This window comes from Apiospora hydei, assembly GCF_038363865.1.
Source record: "Apiospora hydei strain CBS 114990 chromosome Unknown utg000003l_segment0_segment0, whole genome shotgun sequence".
Lineage (NCBI taxonomy): Eukaryota > Fungi > Ascomycota > Sordariomycetes > Amphisphaeriales > Apiosporaceae > Apiospora > Apiospora hydei.
Genome location: NW_027117362.1, coordinates 731,413 through 758,578, shown reverse-complemented (window position 1 = coordinate 758,578; position 27,166 = coordinate 731,413). Strand labels below are relative to the sequence as shown.

The 27,166-nt window shown below is 50.2% G+C and overlaps 8 protein-coding genes across 8 annotated transcripts; 4 read left to right on the top strand and 4 right to left on the bottom strand.

Moving 5' to 3' along the window:
* Window positions 1-732: 732 nt before the first annotated feature.
* PG997_002034 (uncharacterized protein) lies at window positions 733-2,984 on the bottom strand (the record flags this gene model as incomplete). Its single annotated transcript, XM_066806349.1, has 3 exons — window positions 733-2,217; window positions 2,286-2,502; window positions 2,677-2,984. The coding sequence occupies 3 exons, from the start codon at window positions 2,982-2,984 to the stop codon at window positions 733-735; spliced, it is 2,010 nt and encodes a 669-aa protein (XP_066673645.1).
* An 883-nt stretch (window positions 2,985-3,867) lies between these two features.
* Window positions 3,868-4,731, top strand: PG997_002033 (uncharacterized protein; the record flags this gene model as incomplete). Its single annotated transcript, XM_066806348.1, has 5 exons — window positions 3,868-3,909; window positions 3,973-4,101; window positions 4,189-4,379; window positions 4,454-4,577; window positions 4,663-4,731. The coding sequence occupies 5 exons, from the start codon at window positions 3,868-3,870 to the stop codon at window positions 4,729-4,731; spliced, it is 555 nt and encodes a 184-aa protein (XP_066673644.1).
* Window positions 4,732-10,718: 5,987 nt separating this feature from the next.
* PG997_002032 (uncharacterized protein) lies at window positions 10,719-11,048 on the bottom strand (the record flags this gene model as incomplete). The annotated part of the gene is made up of 2 exons (XM_066806347.1): window positions 10,719-10,908; window positions 10,957-11,048. 2 exons carry the CDS (start codon window positions 11,046-11,048, stop codon window positions 10,719-10,721), a joined length of 282 nt encoding a protein of 93 aa, XP_066673643.1.
* A 770-nt stretch (window positions 11,049-11,818) lies between these two features.
* On the top strand, window positions 11,819-14,542 carry PG997_002031 (uncharacterized protein; the record flags this gene model as incomplete). The annotated part of the gene is made up of 4 exons (XM_066806346.1): window positions 11,819-12,485; window positions 12,552-13,483; window positions 13,542-14,050; window positions 14,362-14,542. 4 exons carry the CDS (start codon window positions 11,819-11,821, stop codon window positions 14,540-14,542), a joined length of 2,289 nt encoding a protein of 762 aa, XP_066673642.1.
* A 528-nt stretch (window positions 14,543-15,070) lies between these two features.
* Window positions 15,071-16,711, bottom strand: PG997_002030 (uncharacterized protein; the record flags this gene model as incomplete). The annotated part of the gene is made up of 2 exons (XM_066806345.1): window positions 15,071-15,477; window positions 16,444-16,711. The coding sequence occupies 2 exons, from the start codon at window positions 16,709-16,711 to the stop codon at window positions 15,071-15,073; spliced, it is 675 nt and encodes a 224-aa protein (XP_066673641.1).
* Window positions 16,712-17,919: 1,208 nt separating this feature from the next.
* Window positions 17,920-18,324, top strand: PG997_002029 (uncharacterized protein; the record flags this gene model as incomplete). Its single annotated transcript, XM_066806344.1, has 1 exon — window positions 17,920-18,324. The coding sequence occupies one exon, from the start codon at window positions 17,920-17,922 to the stop codon at window positions 18,322-18,324; it is 405 nt and encodes a 134-aa protein (XP_066673640.1).
* Window positions 18,325-20,005: 1,681 nt separating this feature from the next.
* On the top strand, window positions 20,006-21,081 carry PG997_002028 (uncharacterized protein; the record flags this gene model as incomplete). The annotated part of the gene is made up of 3 exons (XM_066806343.1): window positions 20,006-20,143; window positions 20,201-20,406; window positions 20,475-21,081. 3 exons carry the CDS (start codon window positions 20,006-20,008, stop codon window positions 21,079-21,081), a joined length of 951 nt encoding a protein of 316 aa, XP_066673639.1.
* Window positions 21,082-22,366: 1,285 nt separating this feature from the next.
* On the bottom strand, window positions 22,367-26,263 carry PG997_002027 (uncharacterized protein; the record flags this gene model as incomplete). The annotated part of the gene is made up of 7 exons (XM_066806342.1): window positions 26,012-26,263; window positions 25,689-25,826; window positions 25,199-25,624; window positions 25,095-25,117; window positions 24,113-24,384; window positions 22,937-24,012; window positions 22,367-22,872 (listed from the first exon to the last, which is right to left on the bottom strand). The coding sequence occupies exons 1-7, from the start codon at window positions 26,187-26,189 to the stop codon at window positions 22,367-22,369; spliced, it is 2,619 nt and encodes an 872-aa protein (XP_066673638.1). The 5' UTR covers window positions 26,190-26,263.
* Between the last annotated feature and the right edge of the window lie 903 nt (window positions 26,264-27,166).

Below are 27,166 nucleotides of genomic sequence, written 5' to 3'. Positions count from 1 at the left end.
CAGTGTCGAATATCTTTGGATTGCCGATGGTTTAAGAAGATCAGTCGGATAGCGGGCGCAGTTCCCGGCCAGGGGCTATGGCGGCTAACATCAAGAAGCCATTGGCCATGTCAATTAGAATGGTGAACATTGTGTTGCATTGCATATCTGGGCCTTCCCCACCAAAATGTTATACCTCGTCAATCTGGACGCTGGTGATGACATAACCTCTCGCCGCTTTTGCTCAGGCCTCGCTCGGGCCGGCTCAGGTTTGGCTTGGATAGCCTTCACATTGCTCACCCTTGCTCAGGTCTCTCCGGACTATCCATTGCGATAACGGAGCTGCTAAAAGTGAACTGCTATAGCATACCAGGAGCTATAAACCACTTGGGCAGATATGAATACGAATAAGGACTGCCTTTAAACTTAGGCGGAAGATAGAGCTAGAGGGGGGGGTCCTACACGAAGTAAAAGCTCCGAATGTGGCTCTATAGAGCCGAAGATAGGTACTTATAAAATCCTATTTGTTGAGTTTGCTCTGTTTTGATCCACTTGCTTCTGCTGGCCTGCGCTGGTATAAGTCGAAAAGCAGAGAGGGGGGGAAGAAAAAGAAGAAAAAGAAGGGGAAAAAAAGAAAAGCTCATGTCGGACTAGAGCGAGAGAGCGGAGAAGCCTTCTATTGTACGAGTTGTTCTACCAGATGTCTTTAGTCAACGCGGTAGGTTGTATTTCCCTCGCATTTCCCAGACTTAACTAAGACCTGACAGTAAATCCTTCCAAGCTTCCCTCCTGGATGTAAGCGTTGATGATGTCGGCATAGTCCAGAGGGCCGGCCGGCCAGAGCCCGTGCTTGCGGAACGACAACTGCTCGGCCGGCGTCTTGTCGTCCAGTCGCTGGTACCCCGTGTACCAAGTCGGCGTGCAGATGCCCACGCCCGCGAACCAATCGGCGCCCTTCTCCACCACGCCGGTCCAGCGATCCTCGGCCTCCTTGGTCGCCTCCACGACGAGCCGGTCTTCTGCCCGGTCGGCGTCATCTTCGCCCGTCCCGGCCCCGGCTTCCGCCTTGGCTCTTGCGTCCGCCGTGGCCGTCTTCAGGACGTGCGCCACCAAACGCCCGCCGTGGGTGTACGCCGGCGTCGAGTTGCCCGAGATGCCCACGTTGGCCATGACCTGGAAAAACAGGTTGGGAAACCCGTGCGTCGCCTGGCCGAACACGGTGCCGAAGTCCGGGCTGGCCCATTTGTCGCTGAACTGCCGTCCGCCGCGGCCGCGGTACCCTTGCCCGACAAAAGCCGCCGCACCCAGCCCCCTTCCGTGACTGCCCTCTTCCTTTTCCCTTCCCTTTCTCTCTTCCTCTTCTCCGCTCTTGATGCCAGCCGCGCCGAGGCCCTCGACCATGTACCCCGTGGCGAGCACGAGGGCGTCGAGCTGGTACTCGCGCGCCTCCGCGCCCGTGCCCGCGCCGCCGACGACGACGCCGTGGCGGGTGTAGGACTGCACCCCCTGGCCGTCGGTGTCGACGAGCGTCACGTTCGGCCGGTTGAAGGCCTCCAGGTAGCCCGCGTGGTACGCGGGGCGCTTGCACCACATGGGGTACCACGGCGTGAGGCGCGCGGCCGTGGCCGGGTCCCGGACCGTGCTGGCGATGTGCGCGCGGATGCGGTCCGCCCCGGGCCGCTCGAGCTGCAGCAGGCGCCCGACGTGCCCCTGGACGATGCTGTCGCGAGCGGCCGGGCCCCCGCGTTCCAGCGCCCGGACCAGCTCTTTGGCCCGCCCGCCCCCGAACGCGGCGGCGACGGCGGGGTGGTGCGACCGGCCGTCGTTGACCCAGTCATCGTCGGGATCGGCTTCGGCGTCCCACGAGTAGAACTTGTCTAGATTTTCCATGCGCTTGTACTGCCAGCCGGGCCCGTTAGCCGCCTTGGCCCAGGTTTCCGGCGTCGTCGTAGACTGCACGTGCGGCCCGCAGTACACGGGCGTGCGCTGGAAGACGTAGAGGTGTTTGGCCCATTTGGCGAGCTCCGGCACGGTCTGGACGGCAGTCGCCCCTGTTCCGATGATGCCGACGACCTTGTCCTTCAGGTTGACCATCTTCGGATCGGCTTGCGACCCGCCGGTGTAGTCATAGTTCCACCGCGCCGTGTGCCAAACTGCCTTTTCCTTTTTCAAGTCGGAGAACCCCGGTAGGGTCGGTGCCGAGGGGTTGGGTACAGGACCCGGGGTGGCGATGAGGAACTGCGTGGAGACGTTAAAGACGCCATTGAGTTCCTCATATTTGGGGCCAGCTGCCGCTGGAACGCCACAGTCCAGCGGCCGTGTTCGTCGTCCCAGCGGGCGCCGATGAACTTGGTGCCGAGCATGGTGCGGAGGCCGTACTTGTCCACAATCATCTCGGCGTTCCTGCGGATCTCCTCACCTCGGCAATACCTGTAGGTGGGGACGTAACCGGTCTCCTCAAGCAGAGGGAGGTAGCAGTAGCCCTCGACGTCGCAGCAGAGCCCAGGGAAACGGTTCCAGTACCTATCACATATCGGCGTTAGCATCGCTCTTGGACGATACACCACACGTCTCGAAAGGGAAAGGGGGCACAGCTATTATATGAAAGCCCTTTGTCTAAACATCGAGACACGATGGGCCAGGAATGAATGCACAACAAAAAAACAAGTCGCTTGGGGGACAAATAAGGTTACTCACCAGGTTCCGCCCACGCCGCCCGCCACGTCCACGAGGACGATGTCTTGGGCCGAGAAGCCCGCCATAACAAGCTGGGCTGAGTACATAAGACCCGCGTGGCCGGTGCCAATGACTAGAAATTTGACCCTGCTGCCTTCCGAAAGAAGAGGCGGCTGCTTGGCCAGCTCATCGTAGTCGATCCAAGGGTCGGCGGCGAGACTATGCAGGACCTCATCGCGGTAGACATCTGCACGCTTGTGGAAGGTCGCGGCAGTCCGCCGCTTCTCGCGCTCGGCATGGTATTTGCCTTCGATTGCATGAGCATCCATGGTCAAGGTGAATCTGAGGTTATGATACGATTGGGACGAAAAGAAGTGTTATCAAGGTAGAGGAATCACGACGACGACTGCTACCACTACTACTACCAGTAATAGACTGCGTGAACCATGGGACTTATATACACGTAAATTTTTGATGTTGATAACACGCAACGGGAACGACGGCCTACGGTCACCTGTGCCGGATTTCCAAGGCTTCCCGTATTAGCAACTTCATGCACGTCACTCACAACGGGATTCTATGGCTGCGCCAGCCCCGAAACGCCGAGCCCTCCCCTGCCAGGAAGACATGGGTGCCGAATTCCCACGGCCACCCCTACTAGCATGTTCATGCACGTCACTCATAACGGGATTCTATGGCTGCGCCAGCCCCGAACCGCCAGGCGCGAAAGGCCGAGCCCTCCCCTGCCAGGAAAGCCACGCGTGCCGGATTCCCAAGGCCTCCCCACGGGATTCTATGGCTGCGCTAGCCCCGAAACGCCAAGCCCTCCCTTGCCAGGCAAACCATGCGTGCCGCTGAGAACGGGATTCTTTGGCTGCGAGATGACCGAATACTTGACCGCCATGGATACGCTTCACTGTTCCTTGTTTATTATTGGCTAGGCACTGCCAATTGTAGCATGGGATAGATAGAGTAGCTACTGTTGATGAGTCCATCGTTTTTCCGAGACCCCGTCCCGCATGGATGCGGATCCACGTATTGTGGGGATGTCGTCGATAACCAGGCTAATCTATTGGCATGGCCGCCCTGCCATATAATCCGGATCGGTCCACCCTGGCTGGCCTTCTCTCGCATCCCAAGGTGAAAAGGCAGCAAATACCTGCAAGTTTCAGAGGGGCTCTACTTCATCCTTGACAACCCACCATCGCAATCATGAGGGAGCCCAAGTTACTAAAGGAGTTATTCATTGGCAAGGTGTGTCTGTCCCGCGCAGAACCAGACGCCGAGAACAAACATGATACTGACAAGAGTCACTAGGGCCTACGCATGTCCCTGATGTGCGTCGAAGACGAGCCTGTGTCCTCCATCAACAGATATTATGCCGAGCACGTCGCCTCGGGTGAAGAGGGTGACGATGTGATCGATGTGCCGCCGCATTGGCACAAGGTAAGCAAGTTGACCGCCTCCTCCCGAAGCACTGAAGTTTTCCATCCTATCTTCCGCGCTGACAGAAAGGGGGAAACCCCCTACTAGATTCATGGAGAGTATCATATCGTCCTTGAAGGCCGACTGGAAATCACTATCGACGGCAAGGTCATTATCCTGAAAGCGGGAGAGCCTGCGCTTTACGTCCCGCCGAAAGGTGTGCACAGCATCCGGAGCTTCCCAGGCGAGAGAATGGTGGCGCAAGAGAGAGCCGAACCTCCCGGGACCTACAAACTCGAGTAAGTGCCAAGTGCAGCCCGATATTTCGTGACGAGCTTGTATACTAACGGCGGGGGCTGCCCGGTGCGCATAGGTACTTCAACGACGCCCTCTCGTCGGGCGAGTTCAGGGACAGCAAGGCGCACCTCGTCCGAGCGCTCTACGATGGCGATGCCTATCTGCCTCTGGCCTTTGGCATCAAGCCCGTGGAGGAAGTGGTACGTGATCATATCTATCGTCCTCGGACCGGAATATTGGGTTATGATGTGACGGAGGGTAAGCTGACGGACCTGTTGCATATAGCTCATGTGGATGCTTGCCACCGTGGCGCGCCTCTTCGCACCCGCCAAACCGAAATTGAAGATACTTTGAGGCGGAGGAACAGTTGAGCAGCGAGGCAGGCCGAATTCATTCGCATCAGACCTTTTTTCCGATCCCCGGATTCCGGACGCGGGGCTAGACTGGAGTGGGTACAAGTGGGAGGGAGACCCTTGTCTTTAGAAGCGTACTTAATGTACTTTCCGCATTCCGGAGCACATGTAATGTGAACGATGGATGCATTGGCCAACTTAATCCTGAATGTTCTTGTCTTTAGACTTCGGAGGGGGGGGGCTAACGTATGTCACCCCATAACCGACACCCCCCACAACCGACACCCCATTAAAATAGAACGCAGAAATCGACCACTAACTCTAAATAGCCACTATTTCTTTAATTTTAAACTATAATATAATCACTTTCGATTGTAAATATAGTAGATATCTTAAAATTTAATTCTTTAATTTTAACCTAGTTTAGCCCCTCCCTCGTACGTTGTACGCTTTTAATTAAAATAAATTTCGAATTCGAGTTAATCTATACCTTTCGCTTCTTTTATAGCCTTACAAGCTTTAACTTTTCTTTTAGGGATTATATTTTTAATTCCGTATTAATTAATAGATAGTTTTTTTTATAGTACTTTTTTAGATTTTCTTAAATAGTTAGCGTTATGTATTAAAGTCGCTTTAATTTAATTAATAAAAGTGTCGAATTTAACGTTTTAAATTAATAAACCTTTTTAATATTAACTATAATATACTAGTAATTAAAAAAGTTTAAATAAGTATAAAGGCCTTATTTTAACTAGCTAAGACTTATGTTATCTCTTCTCGTTACTTTCGGTTATTATTTTCGAGTAAAAAGGGCTGGTGAGTAGCTTAGTAATATATATAAGCTAAAGACTATTACTACGCTAACCACTTTTAATATTTTAAGCCGATAAAGCTTTTTTACGGGCTTTAATATAGTATATAAAGAAGTTTCGTTTATCGATAAAGGTTAAATCCGTTAATAAAAATAAGAAACCGATCTCTTTTCGATAATAAGCTTTTATAAAAATAAAGACTTTAATATTAAAAGGTTAAAAGACGTGTAATAAATAAAGGGGTAAAAATAATAAGTAAATATTATTCTAATAATAAAGGGATATAAAATCGTTGGTTATATAACTATTATACTTATTTAAAATAAGTAAACAGGCGTTTTTCGGGTCGTTCGGGGCGGTTTCCGGTATAAAGATATTTTCGAGCCATTTAACGGCGATTTCGTTATTCGTCCAGCCTTTATTGCTCGTATCGAACTTCTATTTTTAAAACTTATCGAGTTCTTAGGGGAACTATTACTCTTAGATTAATTTGCCCTTATAGATTACTAGAGAAGGGATAGCCCTGCCGAGTGCCGATACACATTTTAATATAGTCGTTTAGTGCTTTAAACTAGGCTGTTTTTATTGTATAGAACGTAATTTTAAACTGCTTACTATAAGGCTATTACCTCCTTAGCCTTTTAAGATACCGTGCTTGTTTATATTATACTTATTTTTAGGTTTAATAGTTTAAATTTAAGGTATACGTAATTTAATTAAAAATTAAAACTTAATTACCTTAATTAATGCCTTATTAATACGTTAAGAGTCGATTCGGCGTTACTTTTTTATTTTTAAAGCTAAGTAGCGTCGAAGGAAGGCTTTTATTTAATTTTTACCGAGTGGTTAATAATCTTCTTTAAAGGTTAAAACTTGTTAAGCTAGTTTTTTAATTTACGTATACGTTAATATTACGCTAAGAGCTTTTTAAGCTAAAACTTAATTTATTAAATGCCTTTTTATACCGAAAAGAGCTTTTAATAGCTTTTTTAACCTCCCGTTTCGATTTAACTCTATAAAAGCGGTTAACTAGCGTAGTTCTTAGTATACCTTAATTTAAAGCGGCTCGGCGTATTAATTTACTATTTATAATATTAAAAATCGCGGTAGTAATATTATATTTTATATAAAGTGCTATAAATAATAAATAAATATAGCGTGAAAATAATAAGATAAATTGCTTTAAAATTAATTAAAAAAATAAGTAATAAAGAAAAGTAGCGGTGAGCTATTTTAATGTTGTGCAAGGGTGTCGGTTGTGAGAGGGTGTCGGTTATAGGGTGATATACGTTAACTAAACCTAGGAGGTGCGATAATCGTTTCTCGACTAAGCTCGACACCCTGTTAATGCCCCCCTAAATTTAATGGGTAAATAAGCTAATGCAGCAATAAATTAATTAATTAATCAATATATACTTTATTTAAATATATAATTTAACGCGTGCGAACGCGAATTGAATCTCCTTCACGATCGGCTCGATTTTAATTAATTGCTGGCCTTTCTGCAGCTTTTTTTCGGCCTCTTCCTTAGCTGGCCCTCCCTTACATCGGCTTGGACCTGCCTAATATCTGCCAACGATACGAAGCCCTCATTGGGGTCTTTATCGACCTTCCTTCTCTTTTAAGCGCTCGTCTTTTTCTAGATCGGCCTCTAGACCGGCTTTTTTATACTCTAGCCGGCCGATTCGAGAGGTTAAATCATCGATACTCTTCCCGAACTTCGCCTACAGGAGCTGGCGTGTTAAATCACCGCCGACGACGTCCTTCCCGAGGTAGGCAACTCCGAGATCCTTTAACTGCCGGCCGGTCTTAGGTGTCTCGATCTTTCCGAGTTCCGGTTCCGGCGGCCGGCTTGCCTCCTCGGCCGCTAAGGCCTCGTCGACGGCTCGGAACGTAGCGGACCTCCGGAGCCGGTTATTTATTAGCTTTTAAATATTAACGGGCTAAAGCCCGGTTATAAATTAGTTTTTAGCGATATATATAAGTAATAAGCCGATCTTTCGGGCTTTAACTTAAGTTTATAAGAAGTCCCCTTTTCGAACGTAGCTATTATTAGAAAGGGCACACGCTAACTTTAGCTCTCGTCGGAACCTCTTTTTAAGTAGGCGAAACAGTTTATATTTAAAGGTTAAAAAATGTGGCTATTATAAAAGGGTAAGTAGAGAAGCTAAACCTTAGCTTTTAAGGCCGTTAATATAAATTCCTCGATAATATAACTATTAACGTGGTTTACTATTACGCGACGCATATTACTTAGCGACGTAATTTTTCTACTTTTCGACCTTTTTATATAAATTAATTTAATTATAACGCTTAAAATTAATTAAAACTACTCGCTATCCGATTCCTCGCTTAATTTTATATTTTTTTTATATATTCGCGTATTGTGACCTGTTTCGCCGTAAACACCACAGCGCTTTCCACCGGTCGCCCTCCGCTTCGACGAACCCCTATTTTTACCTTCATCGGGCGTTGAACGCTTCCTTTTTACCTTCTCGTCCTGTAGCTGCTGAGATTCTTTAATAGTAAGGGCTCCTCTAAGCTAGACTCGCGATTTTTTAGCTCTCCGGCGCTTAGAAAGTACTAAATTAGCCTCCTTTAATATATATATCTTATCGCGCATAAAGTTTATTTTATAGGCTATTTTAGTTATACTTTTCGCTATTTAGTTTACCATATTTAAAATCGACGTCGGAGAGCTTCCTTAATAAGTAAACACTTTTTTTTTAATATAAATAAAGTACTTAGTTATCTATTAGGGGTTAAACGGCGTTTAAAGGTTATAGGTACTAGCCGTCCTCGGATAGGATAGGTTAAGTATAAACGTCCGGAGACATATATTTAATTTATTAATCACCTCGTCGGGATTATAAGGGATTAAATTAAAAACGCTGAATTCGGATTTAATATTATTTTCCGTAAAAATAACGAAATACGCGGCCTTAAAGGCGATAAAAAACTCGAGCTTTATAATGTGGTTTATCGAGGCCTTAATAAACAGCTTAATTTCCTTTAAATAAGCACGTTTTAAAGCCGAATAAAATACTATATTAAATAGCTAAAATAAGTGAAATAAATAGGGAGGCATACTAAATATAATAATATTATTATTTTAGTAATATGCTTTAAATTCGGCCGAAATATAGCTCTCGTGGCTGTCGATAATTAGGAGGCGGTAGGAACTTTTCGTCTACGCTTTGGTGTGTTTATCGAAGTGCTTAATCTAGTCTAAGCCTGTTTCGTTGTTAGTCCAGCTATTAGAAGTCGGCTTGATTACCTAGTCGCCCGGTAAATCGGTTTCGCGGGACCAGTTTACGAGGTGATATTAGCTTTAAACGATTAAGAACGGCGGAATGCACTAGCTTTACAAATTAATGCATTTAATCGCCGTTGCTTATTCCCGATTACTAGGCTGGACCGATTTCGCTTTTCTACGCCGCTCGGCGTGTGTTACGATGAGTATTAACCCGATTATACCTATTATAAAGCCGGTCTCGTCGAAATTTTAAATATTTTCGTCGATAATCCCGTATTTCGCCTTTATATTCGCGACTAGCGTAAACTAGCCGGAAATAACTTTAAAATCCTCGTAAAAAGCTTTTTAGTAATTATACCGACGATTTATTTTAATCTTTAAGTCCGGGTTACGGTCGATAAAGCGCCTAACCCAGTGCTTACCGACGCGGTCGCCGCCGCGCGACGCGGTAAGGAAATTAGCTATATCTTTTACACCAGCGAGATTAGGAGGCATTTTTTAAATATCTAGATTAATTATATGTTTACGAAGTACCTCTTTTTTAATTAAATCTAGTTTACGTTGTTTCGGTCGGATTTCGCGTTTTAAAGTTCGGCCGTAGATTCGATAGCGTAAAGTTAATTCGGGTATATTGTAAGCTTTTACTACTGCTTTTTAGTTTATTTAATTCGGTCCGTTTCGTGTCGCTTAAATTATTAAAACTATCCGATTTTTTTAGGATTAATTAGGCATTATAATTATAGAGGTATTACGCGTTAAAGTTTAATTATATTAAAATTAAATTTAAGTGCGTTACTAAGTAATATACGTCGCGTAGTAGTAAACCACGTTATAGTTATTTAAAATAAAGAGTCTTTATTATAAAGGGTTAACCGGTTAAGTTTAAGGGATAAAGATCTTTTTAAGCCACTTAACGGCGATAAAGTTAAAAGTCTAGCCTTTAAAAAGGCTTTAAACGCCTAGTCTTTATAAGGGGCGTTAATTTTATTATTATCGACAAGGAATTACTATTATTAAACCGACTAGCCCTTAAAAATTATTAATAAGGAGATAGTATCGCTAATAACGTTAATAGTTTTTAAAATAATAGTTTATTCGTAATTAGCCGAGTTATTCGTTATTAAACTCTTAATTCTAGCCGGTTTAATAATAAAAGAGCCCCCCTTAATCGTTATAAAAGTTCCCACTTTATCGGCGTTAAATCGTAAATATAGTGAGATCCTTACGATTTATAGGCTAATAAGCCGGTCAAAAAACAACTGCACGGCCCCGTCCGATATATATACGAAACGCCGGAAATTTATCGCTTAAAACCGCACGGACTTTACTGCCTTATAACGACGCAGAAATCGGAGTAGCCACTTCGATCCAAGGGTGTAAAAGTTACCCTTCGCGATCAGGAAGCGTTGGGCGTACATACGGAACAGCCGGTACGTCGGTGCGTACCCTAAACCAGCCTGAAAAAGGGCCTAGTAGGCCAGAAAACGCTCCTCAGCACGCGTAAACAGCTGCCGGTCCTTATCGGACTCCTGCCGGCTTCGACCCCTTTAAATCCGGCGGCGGAGGGTGCGCTTCGCAACGTTGTTCCTCCTATAGGCTTAATTAAAGGAGTATCTATCTAAAACGTCCTGGATCGCTTACTGGATACGCTCTTCTTTATTAGGCATGATAATATTAAAAAGAGGAAAAAAAAAGGTTTAGATTAGTATATTTAACTTCTAGATTAAAAAGATTTAACCCCCTTTTATATACGATTAATGTGGTTCAGGGGCTGTATAATCGTCTGATCTAAGGGGGGGCATTGACAGGGTGTCGAGCTTACAGCTGAAATAGCCATCAGGATGTCAGCCTGACAATATTCGATATCCAGCGCAGCCCGAGACTTGAGGACTGTAGGAGACTGCATTCCACCACTCTTCACTATACTGTACCTTTGGTCCAAACATAGGCACATTGATTCATCGTAGGTGCCGTGGTGATGTGGGCTTCCGTTGGGTTAACGCAAACGCTACCTCCAGTATGCGTGGCGATCAAAGCATTCGGCCACAGCGTGTCTTCAGTGCCCAAAAGCCAGATGCCAGTCCCGCCGGCCGGCCATGTATTTTCGGTACTAGGGATCATCAAAAAGTGACGCTAATTAAACACAGTAACGAGGGACTTGCCCTTCTTGATGGCCTGGTCGACATATGAGATGGTGCTCTCGGGCACCAGGATCTCTTGATCCCACACTGCTTTATCCGTTGGGCCCATATTGATTCACGTGAGAACAAACAAGGGTCCCAAATGTTATCTCGTAGGTTTCCAAGGAAGGATAGAAAATGTTGGCTTTCCGGACCTAGACTTCTTCGCCTTGCCAATGATTTAAGGGATTCATTCGAGGGTAGGATAGGTCTTTATGTTCAACAGGGGCAAAGCGCCTAGGGCCCAAATCTATTGGCAGTCGCAATCAACAAGAGGAGTATGTAGCATCCAGGTAATCATATCACCAACAAGAGTGGGTGTTACCGACTGAATGGTAGCCTCTTAGCCGCAGGGACTGAGAGGGGGGACACCCGCCCCGGTTAAAAAAGGAGTCCACAACGACATGATCACTTTAAAGGATTCAGACAGATAATTATTGTCTTATGCTCAATAGACCTGGAAGTTTTGGTAGTTCAATATTAGGGGGCTAGAAACCACCACTGTTGAACCCAGCTCAGGAGTAATACAGTAAACCGCATATGGCGAGCCACAGGTGGCTGATAACTAACTAGGTGGACTTCTTCCGATGTAAACGCATACTTTTATGTGGAGTGGAGTGTTTTTGTTCCACATGACTTTGCACCTCTTGGCATACACTTGTCGTCTCACGATTAGGCAGCCTATGCCCACAACTTCTATGCCAAACATCACAGTCCCCCCTGGGTCTATAAGAACATCAGCTGGGAACTTCTCTCCTTTAACGTCAACAATGTTAGACATAAATACCACACACACGGGATATCCACTCCACGCCTACGCTCCGGCTCAACAGCACCACGATGTTAGAAACAGTCATTGACGCCAGCACTGGAACAGTCCCTTCCGAGATCGACATTCTACGCCTAAAGCGGGAGCTCGTAGCCGCCGACTTCCAGGGCCACTCGTGTGATAAATGCAAAGACCTCAGAATTCCCCCTCTCCCCGGTCCTAGCGCTCACCCAAGGGGCGAATCGCCGCCCTTCCTCAGTATCGACACGACCGAGAAGGAAATACGCGATGACCTTGCGGCCTCAGGATGTCGGTTCTGGGCCATGATCCAGGAGCGTCTCGCCTGCATCGAAGTTGAGAGGGATGCCAAGCAACGAGAACAGGAGGAACTGGCAGGTTGCGTGCCGCGGGATGGGTATATGACATACGAGGAACTCTTCTGGATGCCCTGCAGCGTGGATTCTGATTTCTGGCGATCTCGCTCACCCGGCGTCTTTTGGTCTGGTGCCGTGGTTTGGTTGAATCTCCAGGACGTCTGGAGCGCGACCGACCGACCGGACACTATCCGACTACACATGGCGTATGATTTCAGGAAAGGCTACCTTAACAGCGCTATTGCCGTCATTATTCATATTTCGGTGCCCCGGCGGCCGGAGGAGGTTTTTCAAAGCCTGTCTCGTGGGGACAAGACACAGTGGGATCATTATTGGTCCAAGTTCCTCGTCGTGACGTATCCCGGTGTGTGCGCATATTCAAGATCTCCCTTCGTAACCAGTCGTACCATCCACTAACAGTGGTATCAAGGGGATCTCGCAGACATGAGTCAAAGATGTGCCAGCACACCTGTTAACCTATTCCCTGGAAGCCCTACCTCAATGAAGCTCATAGGGCACTGGCTCAGGAAATGCGAGGTTGAGCACAGGTGTGGCATTGGCAATCCGCCATCATCAATGCCTTCTATGCTTCTCGACGTCTCCGATCAAACCAAAGTCAGGTTGATCCAAGTGCCAGCCACGATGAGAGAGCGCTATATCACATTGTCGTACTGCTGGGGAATCACGACCCAGGCAGTTATGCTGAATGAGCACAACAGAGAAGGTCTTGTCTCTGGTATCAATCCGCAGGACTTTGACCCAACAATCCGTGATAGCATCACCGTGACCAGAGAGCTTGGATTCCGATTCCTCTGGATCGACGCCCTCTGCATATCCCAGGACGATGAGACGCTCAAAGCCAGAGAGCTGGGCAAAATGAACGAGATTTATCGAAACGCCACCTTCACCATTGTAGCATCGGGAGCCGACGATGTCCGAGAAGGATTCCTTGGACAGCGAGTTTCGACGCTGGACCGAACAAGCCACGAGAAAAATTCTCAGATTACATATGTCTTCAGGGCAGAGGTCGACCGAGAGGGGTCGAAGACTGGAACGCCGGTCATCCTCTGTCCCGATCAGCCAGAACCTAGAGAGCGTTGGTATGAAAGAGCCTGGACCCTGCAAGAGATGCTTTTTTCGGGACGTCGACTCCAGTATCGCCCCATCCAGACCACCTGGGTTTGCTATTGTGCTCAGAAGATGACACAAGAATGCGACAGCTGGACTGGCGCCAAGAAAAGTGCCATGCTCGACATGCCTGATCTGGCTGCGCAGTTATATAATCGCATCATGGCACTATTCCGAAATCAGCACAGCCATCCACCTCCGATGCTCATCATTCTGGAGTATTGGTACGACCTGGTATCTCAGTACTCTTCTCGCAAGCACAGCTATTCAACGGACCGCTTACCTGCCATAGCTGGCATCGCGAAGGAGTTCGCCGCCGTCTTGGGGGGGCGAGTATCTATGCGGGTTATGGAAGTCTGACTTGGCCTTTGGTTTGTTATGGATTGGCTCGGGTGTACTGGATCCTCGCGCTGACGGCCAGGAGAAGCTTCCCAGGCCGTCGTGGAGCTGGGTTTCGTATCCAGATCGAGTTCATTGGCCGTTGCTTCACAAAGACGTGAAGCAGAACGAAGAATTCGGGATTTCGGGCTGCGACGTGAATCTCTCAACACCAGACGCCACGTTCGGTGATGTTAATGAGGCTCGACTCTACGCGCGCGGTTTGATAAAGCATATCCCCATGCCTGGCAAGATCTTGGAGAACGGGTTATCGGTAGAATTGAATGGTCAACGGGTCTTAATCGACTTTGAACGTGAGTACGAGTACGGACGAGATTCTGAATGCGCGTTATCGCTGCTCTTGGTCTGTAACAGCATCGATACGGCGGAAGGCATTATGTTGGTGGAAATGAACGAGAACGAGTACACTCGCGTGGGTTCCTTCTCAGTACCTATCTGGCCGAAAGCTAATGTCCTCAGGAATGGGCAGAATCAGAATTTGAAAAGGAAGCCTGGGGAGTGTCGGGCTCAGTTGCGGAGTCTCTGGGGCGGCGAAGATAACATACGATCGCTAGTCTTAGTCTAAGAAGCTCTCCCTTTCTGTCAATTGACCTCCTTCTTCCCACCAATCGTTCCACGGATTAGAAGGGACCCATTTGAGAGCAGGGGATCAGCCATGAACCTCCCGCAGGTCAGCCAGTCAACCATTATCACAGAGCTCAAACATGCCCCAGGCGTGCTTGCGGCCTCATCAATGTGTGGGGTCAGGTTGACCGTCGCCACTTGGAGACCTGGTTTGGGGATAAAGACGATCCAACGATCAGTGAGCAGCCTAGAAACGCGCGTGTTCTTTTCGATCCCGATGTACAGGTCATCGTCGTCGCTTTGGGGTCCGTCTCGAAACCTGTCGCGTAGAGACTCCAAGTCTTCCTTCGATATGTTTGCCGCGGTGGCACAACTCAGCATCGACTCGAGAAGGAACCATATATCCTGGGACGGTGCATCCTTATCTCCCTTGCAATGGCGAGCCACCTCGGCCAGTGAGCCGTCTTGGCAGATAGCTCTCGAATCACTGACCAAGCGAGCACCCGCCCTCACCAGAGAATTTATCGCCAGGTAGTAGTCGCCTGGGATGGCCGGAGTAGCCCTTTGGCGGCTCAGGCTCCCTCTTGACGAGTTCGAGGCAACGGTGGATCACCATTTCCAGGGGGTCGCGCCTCATTGGATCAAGCCTGTTAGGATCCGCTCCCAGTCGCAATAAGGCCAGCACAACGAACGAGGCAATCGGGCCATAATCGCCTTCATCCAAAGATGCCTCATCACGGAGGGCGAATTGGAGAGGTGTAAGCCTCAATTTGGCGAGCTCGTCCTGATCCAACATGGTCCAAAAGCCATAAGTATAGTCCAATCGCACAGGTTCTTCAACGTCGAAGCCATAGTCATTCACCAGAGCCCATACAAAAGCATTTGCTCCTTGTCCCGTTCGAGCCGTGGTGCAGTGGGAATATTAACGATGGGGGGCTGGGGAGGCGGCAGTACGGCACGATGGATCAGCGGCAACGGCTCCGTGGATCCCCAGTTGGCGTATGCCCCTCGGCGCGGGTCCGCGCCTGCTCGGAGTAGGTTCCGGGCGGTGGCGTAGTTGCCCACCTCGCAGGCGCGGAATAGCGGCGTCCTCTGCCGAGGCCAGCCGCACTCGAGATTTAGGTCGTGACCTGCGGCAACCAGGAGATTGATCACACCTTCGCTGTCCCAGCTCTCGCAAGCGTAGTGGAGGGGGCTATCCAGGTCGTCCTCGCCCCGGAGTGCCGTCTCGGATGCGGTGCTCCTGCCATAACGACATGGATAGCCTGTTTCGCTCTAGTTGGCCACTGCCGGCCAAGGCCGGGGTCTCTGTGAAACACGATGGCGAGTCTCTTCAAGCTCTGTATTTGGCATACTGCCTGAGCCATCGGGGAATTCCAGTCGTGAATCTACACAGGTAAACCAAATATATTAGTCGGGAAAAGGGAGGGGATAAATGGAAGGCTTACCTGGGGAATAAGTAGCCAGAAGCCGCCACCAGGATAGCCAGGCATGCCTCTCAAGATCAGCCATTCGAGGTTGGTGCATTGTTTAAAGCACAAGAGTTGGGTGACAGCATCGGTGAGCATGTCGCAATCAAAGCGCTTGCTGAAAAGTAAAGCCGATTTCCGCAGGGAAGCTGCGTGGGAAGCAAAGATGTCATTCCAAAGCACGCATTTTCTGCGGACGTCTCCGATTGACGGTGGGCAGTCTGCCTCGACTGCCGTCAGCATCTTGACCTTCCCGACAAGCATCGTGAGCGGAAATTTAGATTTCCACTTTCCCACGAGACTCAACTTGGAAACCGGCCACTTCGCAGAACCGTCTCTGGACAGTAGGCGCCCTAGCTGGAAACGTTGATCCTCGGTGAGGGAGAAGACGTCGAGGTGTATCGTATCGAGCCGGGGTGAAAATCCCGAGTTGAGCTTGGTCTGCCGAGATGCAGGTATCAGTATAACATTTTCTTCTAAGTGGCAAAGCCGCTTACCATCAATCCGGCAATGGCAGGTACCAAATCCTTGACGGGGGAAGGAAACCCAGCGGACCAAAAACCACTAACCTGATTTCTATTGAGGTCGCCTGCAACGATCACCAGCTTCCTAATTTCCAATTTAGAGTTAGAAATTGATCGCGAGGAGGACTAAAGCCATGACGGGGGATGAATGAAGAACTCGAGAAGTCGGACACGAAGAAGGCCGAGGGATGAGTCCAATGGCACGTGGGCGCAGGAAAGGCCGGCGAACAACAGGCACACTTCGAATGAGACATGACATACCGCAAGTTGCTGACACTGTCGGGTGATGCGTTCATCGCATTCCTCACTGCGCCGAGGAGGGCACTCTGGCATGGTTTATCGAGGACCATGCACCGAGGAGGTCCTACCAGGGCGTTGGTGGCCCGGTTGACAAGACGGAGCTGATTGACATCCTCGGGCAGATAACTGATTATGTCCAGGACGACCTCGTTGGAAAGAATCAGATATCCGTTCTTGGGATTGCTGTTGACATTCTTAGCCGCCATGGTTGCTTGTATGTTGCAGGCAACGGGACGAAACAGGCGGGTCCTTGGCAATTTGGTAGGTGCAGCGTTGTTGTATCAAAAATTGATGGTGTGTGTTGGTGGGTGCAGGGACAATTCAGAAAGCTCTGGGAGACTGAGAATTGATGGGAAAAGTGCAATGTGCTGAGGTGTAGAATTCTTAAGTAGAATGATGCAGGGACAAATTGAATAACGCAAGCCTCAGAACCTCAGACATAATGAGGTGGAGTGTGAGAGACGAATGGTAGGTACTATTGTGATTGTTCGATTTGGGAAATCAAATAATGGAACCTTATCAGTATAGGGAGAATGGTATGATTTCAAGAAAAGGTGAGATTTTCGTGGCAGAAGGGTAGGACGAAGGTCCAAAGTAATTGCAGTGTCCCTATGCCTACCTACTAAAGTATCTCACAAGCCTGTCATGGAAAACCCCCAGTGCCAGAGGAAATAATTCATACTAGACTCATATCAACTTTCTGAAGACCCCGATGTTATCTGTCAACAATATCAGACCTGTCACACGTGTGGGGAGAGCTCTTGAAGGCCATTTCGAGCGAGGGCTTTTACAGACAGTATGGGATCTTGCCATCACAGCGATAAGAAGACAATGGTGTGTAGTTTATGTGAGCGTGAGATGGAAACTGGTAGGCAAAACCCGTATCTGCCTATTACCAATGAGACAAGCCGAGCGGAAGCATTCACATCTGTAGCAGTTGGCCAATAAGATTCCGCATAATGTTTGGCTCCTTTATTAATTGTCCAAAATCAATACATATGTGGACGACCTTAATGGCTACATACTCAAGGTACCTTGCGTTTCAAGGACTTGAAGTTTGCGTACCTTGGGCATCCGTTTGACTCTTCTATCACGACCATTTTACCTTAGTTTTCGTCAGACCCTGCGGTCACTCTCCTTCTCACATTAGTGGAGGCTTCCGCTGTTTGATTGCATCTTGAACGGGACGTCAGGCACAGCAGTGTTTTGGCAACCTCTCCCACAACTCCTCTCATCTTGTCAAACTTTCCCCAAAACTGCCCTGTTCTATCAACCACACACCTTCACTTCTGATTGCAACACGATCTTCCCACAACCCGCCAGTACTGGCAATTTTTATTTTCTAAGTCTCGCCAAAGTACCTTTTCCCACAGTTCACCTAGTTCGTTCTCCAGCAGCAAAACAACATCCCATCATGGCGGAAAGCAACAACATCGTCCCTCAGCCTCATGGCAACCAAGCCAATGGCGATACCGCCAAGAAGTCCAACGAGATGGCCGGTTGCACCACTCCGCTTGATGGTCTCAACACTGAGCAATCACCGCCGCGATATCTTTGCCTGCCCAACGAGCTCGTTCTGGACATCTTCGGGTACCTGCCACAGGACACGCTTCATCAACTCCGTCTTGTCAACCGGGCCACAATAAGGCTCTTGCCACCTCAGCGCATGGTCCTTCGCCGTCGTGGCCAGCATGCCCTCTTTGACGCTGTGGCAATGGCGCTGAATGCGCCTCCTGGCAGCATCGGGGATTTGAAGTACGTAATGTCCACACTGGATGGCAGAATTGTTTGGTCCAGTCCTGCTGCCAAATTCCCTTGAATTAAATTAATTCGAATTTCTAATAGGAAATTAGCATTCGCTATAAACGACGATCACGAGAAGATTTGCGGTTATTGGGTACCAAGGCGCTGTCAGACTCTTCTCCAGGACGACAAATTGGTGCCTGCAGTGTTCAAGCTGGTGGTAGGCATATTTTACTTTCCATTGCTTCTCATTACAGTCGGTTTCGCTACTTATTGTAGAGTTCCCAACATTTCTCCTGAGACATGTGTTTACTCATGAGAGTTAGACTACTGCCTAGAGTCACCAGACCAAACTAAACTCGGGAGCTTCACCCAAACTCAGAGGTCTACAGATGGATGCTAGTATCTTTACATCCTCTCAGCGCGTAGAGTTGGAGAGACTGTTGCTTGAGAACGCTGCCAAGAAGTGGTCCATCAATACGCTTGACCTCGCATGGCAACGTCGTGCCGGAACCTATCTTCTGAAGGCACTCATTCGTAAAGTCACGGTGTTGACGGCTGTTCAGACCAACACTCCGCCAATCAGTCTCCACAGCAGCCGAGGTTGTTTCCTCTGGCAAGATATCTTCAGCAACCATGCAACGTCCCTACAAAAGGCCGGTTGCGTCTTTCGAGTCGAGGAGCCTCCCTACAATCTGGACGACGCCATAAACCAGATCGCCTGCTTCAAGCAGTGTCCCAATCTCAAATGGCTTGTACTTAGAAGCGTCTCCGGCTCTCGATCCCTTTTCAGCCAAGGAGTAATGAAAATGGTGAGATTCCCAACTTAATCATAATAGGCTGAGAATATGGAATACTAATGAAAACGACTGCCTATATAGGATGAGAATTGGGGTCGGGCCTGGGGTGCCCAGTTAGCAGAAGCTGTATGCCAAGTGCCCAGCTTAACGCAGCTTGCGATCGTCCTATCTGGATATGTAGCATTTGGGGATCAGGCTAGCCCCCAGGCGATGCGGGCCATCCAAGTTGTGATGGAGGGAGCAAGGCATCTGAAGCGGTTTTCTCTCTGTGGCCCTGTTGATCCTGTCGACCCTCAGTGGCTGGAGATATGCTGGGAGGGATGCCGTGCTCCGTCCGGGGAAGTCGTGGTCGATGAGACTATGACTCCTAGCTGGCAACAAGAGCCCAGATGGTACCATCTTGCCTTCTGATGCGGCCATAGAAGGAAGCTCGTCAGTACAGCAGTGAACAACCATCTGCGGTTTGCGCCTGAAGAATAGGGGCACATTGATCAAGGAGAATACTGCCTAGGAGCAGTCATAATGCACAGGATAGATAGTGTACGGAAACTGGAGAGATGGTCGAGTTTCGTAGATGAAGGCAGTCATGGGAAAATGGCATTAATTTTGAGCTGTGTTTGCGATTGGGTTCATACCAGGTGACTTCTCTCAAAGGCAAGGGTGCTACGACTTCCTGGCATTTCTAGGTTGACAAATTCGATACAGATAAAACTCGAAAACAATTAAGCCCCGTATAGTGCTTTGACGTCAGTGCGCCGGCAGTAGGGTTCCAGAGACGCTGTCTGACCAGGGTGAAGGTCACCCAAAATAGATTAAGGTATAGCCCCTTAGCGCTCTAGTGATTGATATCCATGTATATCATTGGGTATGCATGCGCCTAACTTCAAAACTTGACCTGCAGCTTTCTGGATTGAGACACCAACACCAACGGACAACATCCCGCGCGTCTGTACCATCATGGCCGATTTCACTCGGTTCCAAGACCTCGCGCCCGAGCTCCGCCGCATGATCTGGCGTCATGCCCTCGAGGAAGAGTCCAGCCGCCGCATCGTCCTGGTCCACCGGGAGTCGCTTCGAATCAGCAAGTGGATTCCTGTCCGGGCAAATGATGAGGTCGCTTTCGACTAATGTACATGTGCAGTGCCGCTCAAGTCTCTCATCAGTCCCCTCATGCTCACCACCCGCGAAAGCCGGCTCTGCGCCAAAGATTTCTACAACGTCCGCGTCGACGTCTACGCCGTGCCTCCCGTGGCGCCCGATTGGGATCACTTTCGGGACTGGTGCTCGGACTTGTGCGATGGTGATGACGACGACGACGATGTCGAGGACCCCGGCTGGGAACGGACGACGGAATGGTGGTAAGCAACATACTTACATTGGTGTGCAGGTTACTCCATGGCAAGAGTACCGCTGACTCCGAGAATAGGTGGTCTTACGGCCACTTCGCTGCTGGTCACGATGCGGTCGAGATGTTGACGCGTAGGCCAAACCTTGCCACAGACCAGTTGCAGGGCGCCGTCTTCGTCAGCACGGACTGGGACTGCTTCGCTCTGTCTTTCCAGGCCTTCCTGGAACCTGACCCTGAAAGCCACTTCGTTGACGAAATGAATGGTTCTTCAGACGAGTACATTGACATCTGCGCCGCCCACTTCACCTTTGACACGCAAAAGAAGCTCCTGGGCTCCCAATCGAGCTATCCATGGCTCGAGCACCGCAAGGAGCAGTGGCGGCATGCCTCTGCTCCTTTGGCGCCTGAAGTATGCCACATGGTCCGCAACGTTATCGCCACCTTCGAAATACGAGGCGACAGGTCCCATTTGGGGGATCTACCGGTTTACAAGAAGGAGGATGCAGTCTTGCATTGGCGAACCGATGCATTCGATGCCATTGGAAATTACTTGCGTTTGCGTGTCGATAACGGCTGGACTTTCATTAAAGTGTTCACTGCTGGGAAATTCGACAAGTTCGACGTTCGATCTCTAAAGGAGTTGGATGATCGGGACGAAGATGTTGATGAATGGATGTTGCTGTGATACAGGGGAACTGGCATACTACATACAAGCTGGCAAAGTCGCGAATTGGGGAGACTATGGAATACCAAGGTGCCATGACAGGCAAGTCAATAATATACGATGGCTACATTGTTGCCTCGTGTTGCCGATATTATCGCCGTCAACCCTGACATCAACGTTGGCATAAATACCTAGGTATATATCCAGACAGATAAGTAGCCAAAACCAGCAAAAAGAATGGAGAAACTGGGAATCGAACCCAGAACCTTTTCCAAGCCTGTCATTGTCCCCATCTGAAGAACAGAACAGAGAAACAACCAAATGCTAAGGAAACGTCATACCACTAGACCATATCCCCTTCAAAGAGAAAGAAGGACAAAGAAGCGAGACCGAGTCGAGTACACGGAAGAGAATCTGGAGAGGCTGGGAATCGAACCCAGAACCTTTTCCATGCTAAGGAAACGTCATACCACTAGACCACATCCCCCATATCGCCCGTCCGAGACTGGACTGGAACCGCTTCTTTGGATGAAACGAATGACTCTTAGGGTGGCTTATGTAGGGCGGGAGCTTATTTGATAAGGGCGGAGGGCGCCGGGGACGTAGGTGGGCGATGGTGGGTATCGTGAAAAGAGACAGTTGAATGAGCAATAGGCAGAGATTTTTGCTTTGGCCGGTGACAAGCGGGGCTTGCCGGCAACGACTAATTACCGTGAGGGTGTTGGTTCAATTAGTTGTGACTGGGAGCCAACGGCTTATAAGAGAGGGCATACGGAGGTTGGCGCCGAGATAGGGCGGCGCTACCCAGTCAAGGGCGATGGATCCATGGACTGTTTCGGTATACAATTCATAAGGGAACATACTAGGATACATCGTACAGGCGGGCATAGTCCAACTGTTCAGAATGGACAGTATGTGATTGTGTTTTATCAGACAAGATCCAAGCCACATGTTGCCATGTGAACCTACAGACCCCTAGGACCAGGCAAAGATACCGATGACAAGAAGAGTGAACGACCACCAGTTCATTCCATCGTAAGCTACCTCTCATTGCAACATCTCGAAATAGTTGGAAAGGGGGCCAGACATATCAGCCAGCCAGCCCTCCTCCTTTCTGCATCATCTCTATGGGGTATCCCTTCCGTGTTTGCTTTCAGCATTCCCCGCGCCGTCTATCCTTTTTTTGACCGCCGGGCATATGTACAATCAACGACCCCCTATCCTGTTTTATTCCGGTGACCTTGGATGGTCAAACCCTCTCTCCCCATGACTTATTTACCTGCTTGGAGAAGGCATATCTCCCCGACTACCCCAGCACAACCACACTGCCCACCACCCAAGCCGGGAACCACACGCACCAAAAGATAAGCGGCGTATACATCCCCCAAACCCCCCACCCAAACGCCCCCTCCTCCAGGACCTTCTGCACCGCCTCCCACGGCGTGACCCCCACAACCCCCAACCCCAGCCCGCTGCTACCCTGCAGCGTCGTCGCCGCGACGGCCGCGCTGAGAACCACGACGCCCGGGTTCAGCACGCTGAGCAGAGCCGAGTAGGCGTAGCCCGCCGCCGGCATCTTGGGGAACGGTCGGACGAACGTGAGCGGCGTCGCAAGCAGCCCCACCAAAAAGGCCAGGCTGAAGTTGAGCGTCGCCAGCGTCGACAGGAACATGCCGAGGAGCAGCAGGAAGAAGGAGGTGATGAGCTGGTACTGCTGGTGCGTCGGCTTGTACGTCGTGACGAGGAAGAAGGACAGGGAGTGGGGCAGGACCAGGGACAGCAGGGTGACGACGACGAATAGGGGGCCAAGAGCTATGAGATGATTAGTATGATATATAGGGGTTTGATGACCGAAACGAGCGGTTGCAGGGAGGACTTACACTGGCCGGTGCGTGGTTAAACACGAACAAGGGAACAAAACCCAAGAACTGGCATCCCGTCACCAAACTGAGGGGCAGGTACAGTTCTCTCTCGACCGCTGCCGGCGTCTCCTCAGATTTCTGATCAGCCTTCTTAGCATCAGCGCCTTCTTTCTTCTCCTTGGTCTTGGGGGCGTATCCAGTCTTAACCCAGAGCGCAATGGCCGTGATAGTGAAGTTGGCCGCAATCAGCATAGCGCTGGGCAGGTACGTGCCGATACTGACGAAGCGCTCCTTCTGCATGAGCAGGTAGAAGAAGAAGCTCTGGTGCAGGTGCTCGAGCAGGTTGTTCAGGCTGCGGAACGTGCCCTCGACTAGCCGGCCCAGGCCCATCTCGTCGTGCCAGCCCTGGCCGACGGGCTGGATCGTGATGGCGTCGACGTGGTACGGGATGAAGGAGCTGTGAGGCCCGACGGCGTGGCCGAGACCCTGGTTCACCATGCCGCGCAGCATGCAGGTGAGGCGGTCGCGGTACTGGTCGTTGTGGTGGAACATGTGCTGGATCGAGGAGCCCATGCCCATCTGCCCGCTCGCGATGTTGGTCACGCTGTTGATGAGGTCGAGGTTGGGCAGCTGACCATTGATGCCGTCGTAGACAATGTGCACGCCCTCGAAGCGCTCCTCCTGGGGGTAATCGATGGCGAGGGCGCCCTGCAGCGCACCGGACTTGATGGGCAGGTCCGCGACGCGACGCGAGTCGTGCGAGTCGTGGTAGGCGTCGACCCAGGCCTGCGTGCCGGCGCGGCTGTCGGGCGGCACGACGAGGATGATGTCCTTGGACCACAGGCTCCAGCGCTTGAAGTAGCGCGTCAGGGCCAGCGCCACGGCGAGGCCGTTGCGGTTGAACTCGCCCTTGACGTTGCGCCAGGCCGCGACCAGCACGATGGCCTCGGTCGCGTCGCCCCGGGGCGCCTGCAGGATGGCGTAGACGTTCTCGCCGGCGACCGTGTTGCCCGACGTCGTGTAGGTGTAGTTCTGGCGGCCGACCTTGAGGCCCATGGACCGGAACATGTGCTCGAGCTTGTCGTTGACCCTGTATATCACAATCACCCCCCAACAGTCAGTCTTCCAAGTATATGTGTAATAATGACTCAATCCTCCAAATAATCACTCTCCCAGTGGAAGCCACGTACTCAGTATTGGTCTTATTCTCGAGCGCCCCGACCTCGTGCCGGTAGGCGCGCAGGACGTTCTGGTCGCTGCCGCCAAAGTAGGTGTGCACCTGCCCCGGCAGCAGCGCATTCTCGGAGATGTAGGTGCGTCGGCTGTAGTCGTTGAGCGGAAGCATGAAGAGCCACGCGACGCCGACGACGATGAGGAGGAGGCTGATGTAGGGGGGGCGCCTTCTGCAGCTTCGGGCTGCGGCCCACAAAGAGCGCCGAGGCTGGTCGTACCACGTTGTTAGCTGTCTTGTACCGTAACTCTTTCCTTATGCAATAGCTGATTCAAGTGGCAGGAGAGGTCCAGAGATACTTACAGATTAATCGCGGCATTGCTCTTGGTGGTTTGGTAACGGGCGAATTGCGTGTCAGGAGCTGGTGAGCAGCATTGAGAGTGAAGTCGTGGTGATGTCGCGGTTGGAGGTTTAATGGGTTTCGGGGTCCAGCTTAATTGGTTTGCAGGGGTTAACGCTGCACTACAGTGCTACGGCGCCTGGCCCGCCAAGCTATTGGACACATCGCGCATTTAGTAGAGGACGTCCCTGATTTTGGCAATGAATGCTAGATGTAGCTCTAGCCATTGTCGCAATACTTCTGGAGTATCGGTTGAATCGTTCAAATGAATAAAATACATATTTCTCTAACTCGAACACATACACGTTCCTGGTTGTCTTTCAATGCAACATAGCCAAGCTTATATCTCCTTTTGATGTCGACGAGCATCCCAATCAAGTATGACTTAGAAGATGAATTTCACAGTCGATTCATCATCGCGTCCCCTAGTATCTAGGATTGAATCTACGCTTTGCAGTATGCCAAAGAACGCCTCATGATGATGCCATATAATATGCGACTTAATACACACAAACTCAACCAAAACACACATCTCATCGAATCATTGGTCACCCTAACTCGCCCAATGCGACTATGGGCCAAGCCGTTGTGTGCTTCCTACGAGTCCGCTCAGATTCGCGCTGCCTATATGTATCCCGAGTAATTAGCAAGCTGACCAATTTAGGAGAGGATAAGATCCTAAGAAAAGGGGGAATCGTTACTTACCGCTATTACTGCTCTGAGGCAACACCCCAAACCGCCCATACGTCTTCTGATCAACACTGACATAGTGCGGCAGCCGGCCAAGCAGATTAAGCTTACCCTCGATCCACCGCAGGATCTTCTCGGGCGGCGCAATGAACTTGAGGTAGCCCAGCCCGAACAGGTAGCCGGTGCAGATGCCGCACAGGTGGCCCAGGAAGCTGGTGCTGGGGATCAGGGCCGCCGTGACGAAAGCCATGACCAGTGGGGTCGTCCAGGTCGGCACCTGCACCGTCCCGATGACGAAGTAGGGGTTGATCTTGTACGTCCGCATCGCCTCCACCGAGAGCAGCAGGAACACCCACATGCTGGCGCCCATGACCGGCGTGTTGACGCGGAAGATGACACGCTCGAGGATGACGTAGGCGATGGCGGGGATCGTGGTCAGCGCTGTTTGTAGTTGTATTTCGTTAGTTTCCCGAGCGACAGGATATAAGGAGGGGGGACTACTCACGTCCAAAGAACATGGCCGCACTGGTCAAGGTTCCGTACTCGCTCTCGAAGCGTTCCAGTAGCGGGGTGAGAGCCAAGAGGTTGAGCAGCGCGTGTAGGAGGTTCAGGTGTATTAACGGAAACGTGTTCATGCGGTACGCTGGATCTCAGTCAGCAGCTATCCCAGTATGCCATCGGTTCTAGTCCTCCTCCCGTGACGACCGAAGCCCATGCATGTACCTGTTTCTGTACTTGGCGCAAGAGGCGGCATCCTCCGAATACCATGCCATATTCTCGTCGCAGATCCCAGTCGCGGAAGCGACAGAGGTAAAGAAGTTCACTCACCTGTGAAAAAGTTCATCTCGTTCGGTATCAATGCACCCCATTTCCGCAGATCCCACGCGCTCTGTATGCCCACAAGCCACAGCACCACGATGGCCAACACCATCAGCCTCGTGAACAACGGCAGCCGGAAGACATAGGAGCGCGCCCTGAGGCTGCTGAAAGATTGTACGTTGGGCATCCTCCCGTCGTTTCGTCTCGGGTCGAGCGGGTAGGTAGGAGGTTCGTTCGGGGCCGGAAGGTCGGGCTTCTTTTCTGGGAAGTCTCGAGACTTCGGGGGAAAATAGTATAACAGGTGCCGCTCACGTTCGCAGCAAGGAAGGAACCAGGGAGGCTGCGCAACTCTTCTATTTGGGACCGTTGGTAGGCTTCCCTCGTCAAGCGCAAAAGTTGCGCTGCTGGTTTCTGGTGGGTTGGCTGGCGATGGGCGATGGCGGGATCGAGAAAGCTTGTGGCAGGTAAAGGAGCTAATGACCAAGCAGATTCCAGTAGTTCCCCGAGAAGTGGATGGATCAAATGTTTCCAATTTCTTCGCTTTAATTTGGCAGCAAGCTTTTCGAATCTCTAGGTGACCAGCAGCAACTTCGGTCAATCGATCAAACAATCGATAGGACTTTCAAAAGGGTAATGGCGGAAGGCCCGTCTTCCAAAAGAAACGAGACGAGGTTGAGCTGGTCGCGTGTCATCAAATCCTCGACCAATGCAATTAATGGGACAAACTGTCTGTCATGGCGAAACCGAACGTCCATAGCGCAGCAGCCTTTAGCAGCATGCATTGCATCCAACCAGCGCTGGGACTCTGTCCAGGGACCCGCCAGTGCACTCAGCACTGCAGCCCAACCCTTGCAGGCCATGACGCTAGGCTCCTCGGCACCTGGCTGATGCCTTATGTAAGGACATGGATGGAGCTTTTATTATTAGACTGTAACCCAACTCAATCCCTGAGACATATCTGCCCGGCCGGTAAAGATGCCCATCATGAGGATTCCGTCATTTCAGCGGGTTCCTTTTGTTGTGTTCCATGGTCGGGATTGACCGGTTTCAGCCAACAGCCCACAACCTTATGTAAATCATATACAGTTGATCTTATCCAGGTGTGCTCCAGAGCCTCAAGTATCAACACGTATTATCTGGTACGCTCAGCAGATCGAATAAATA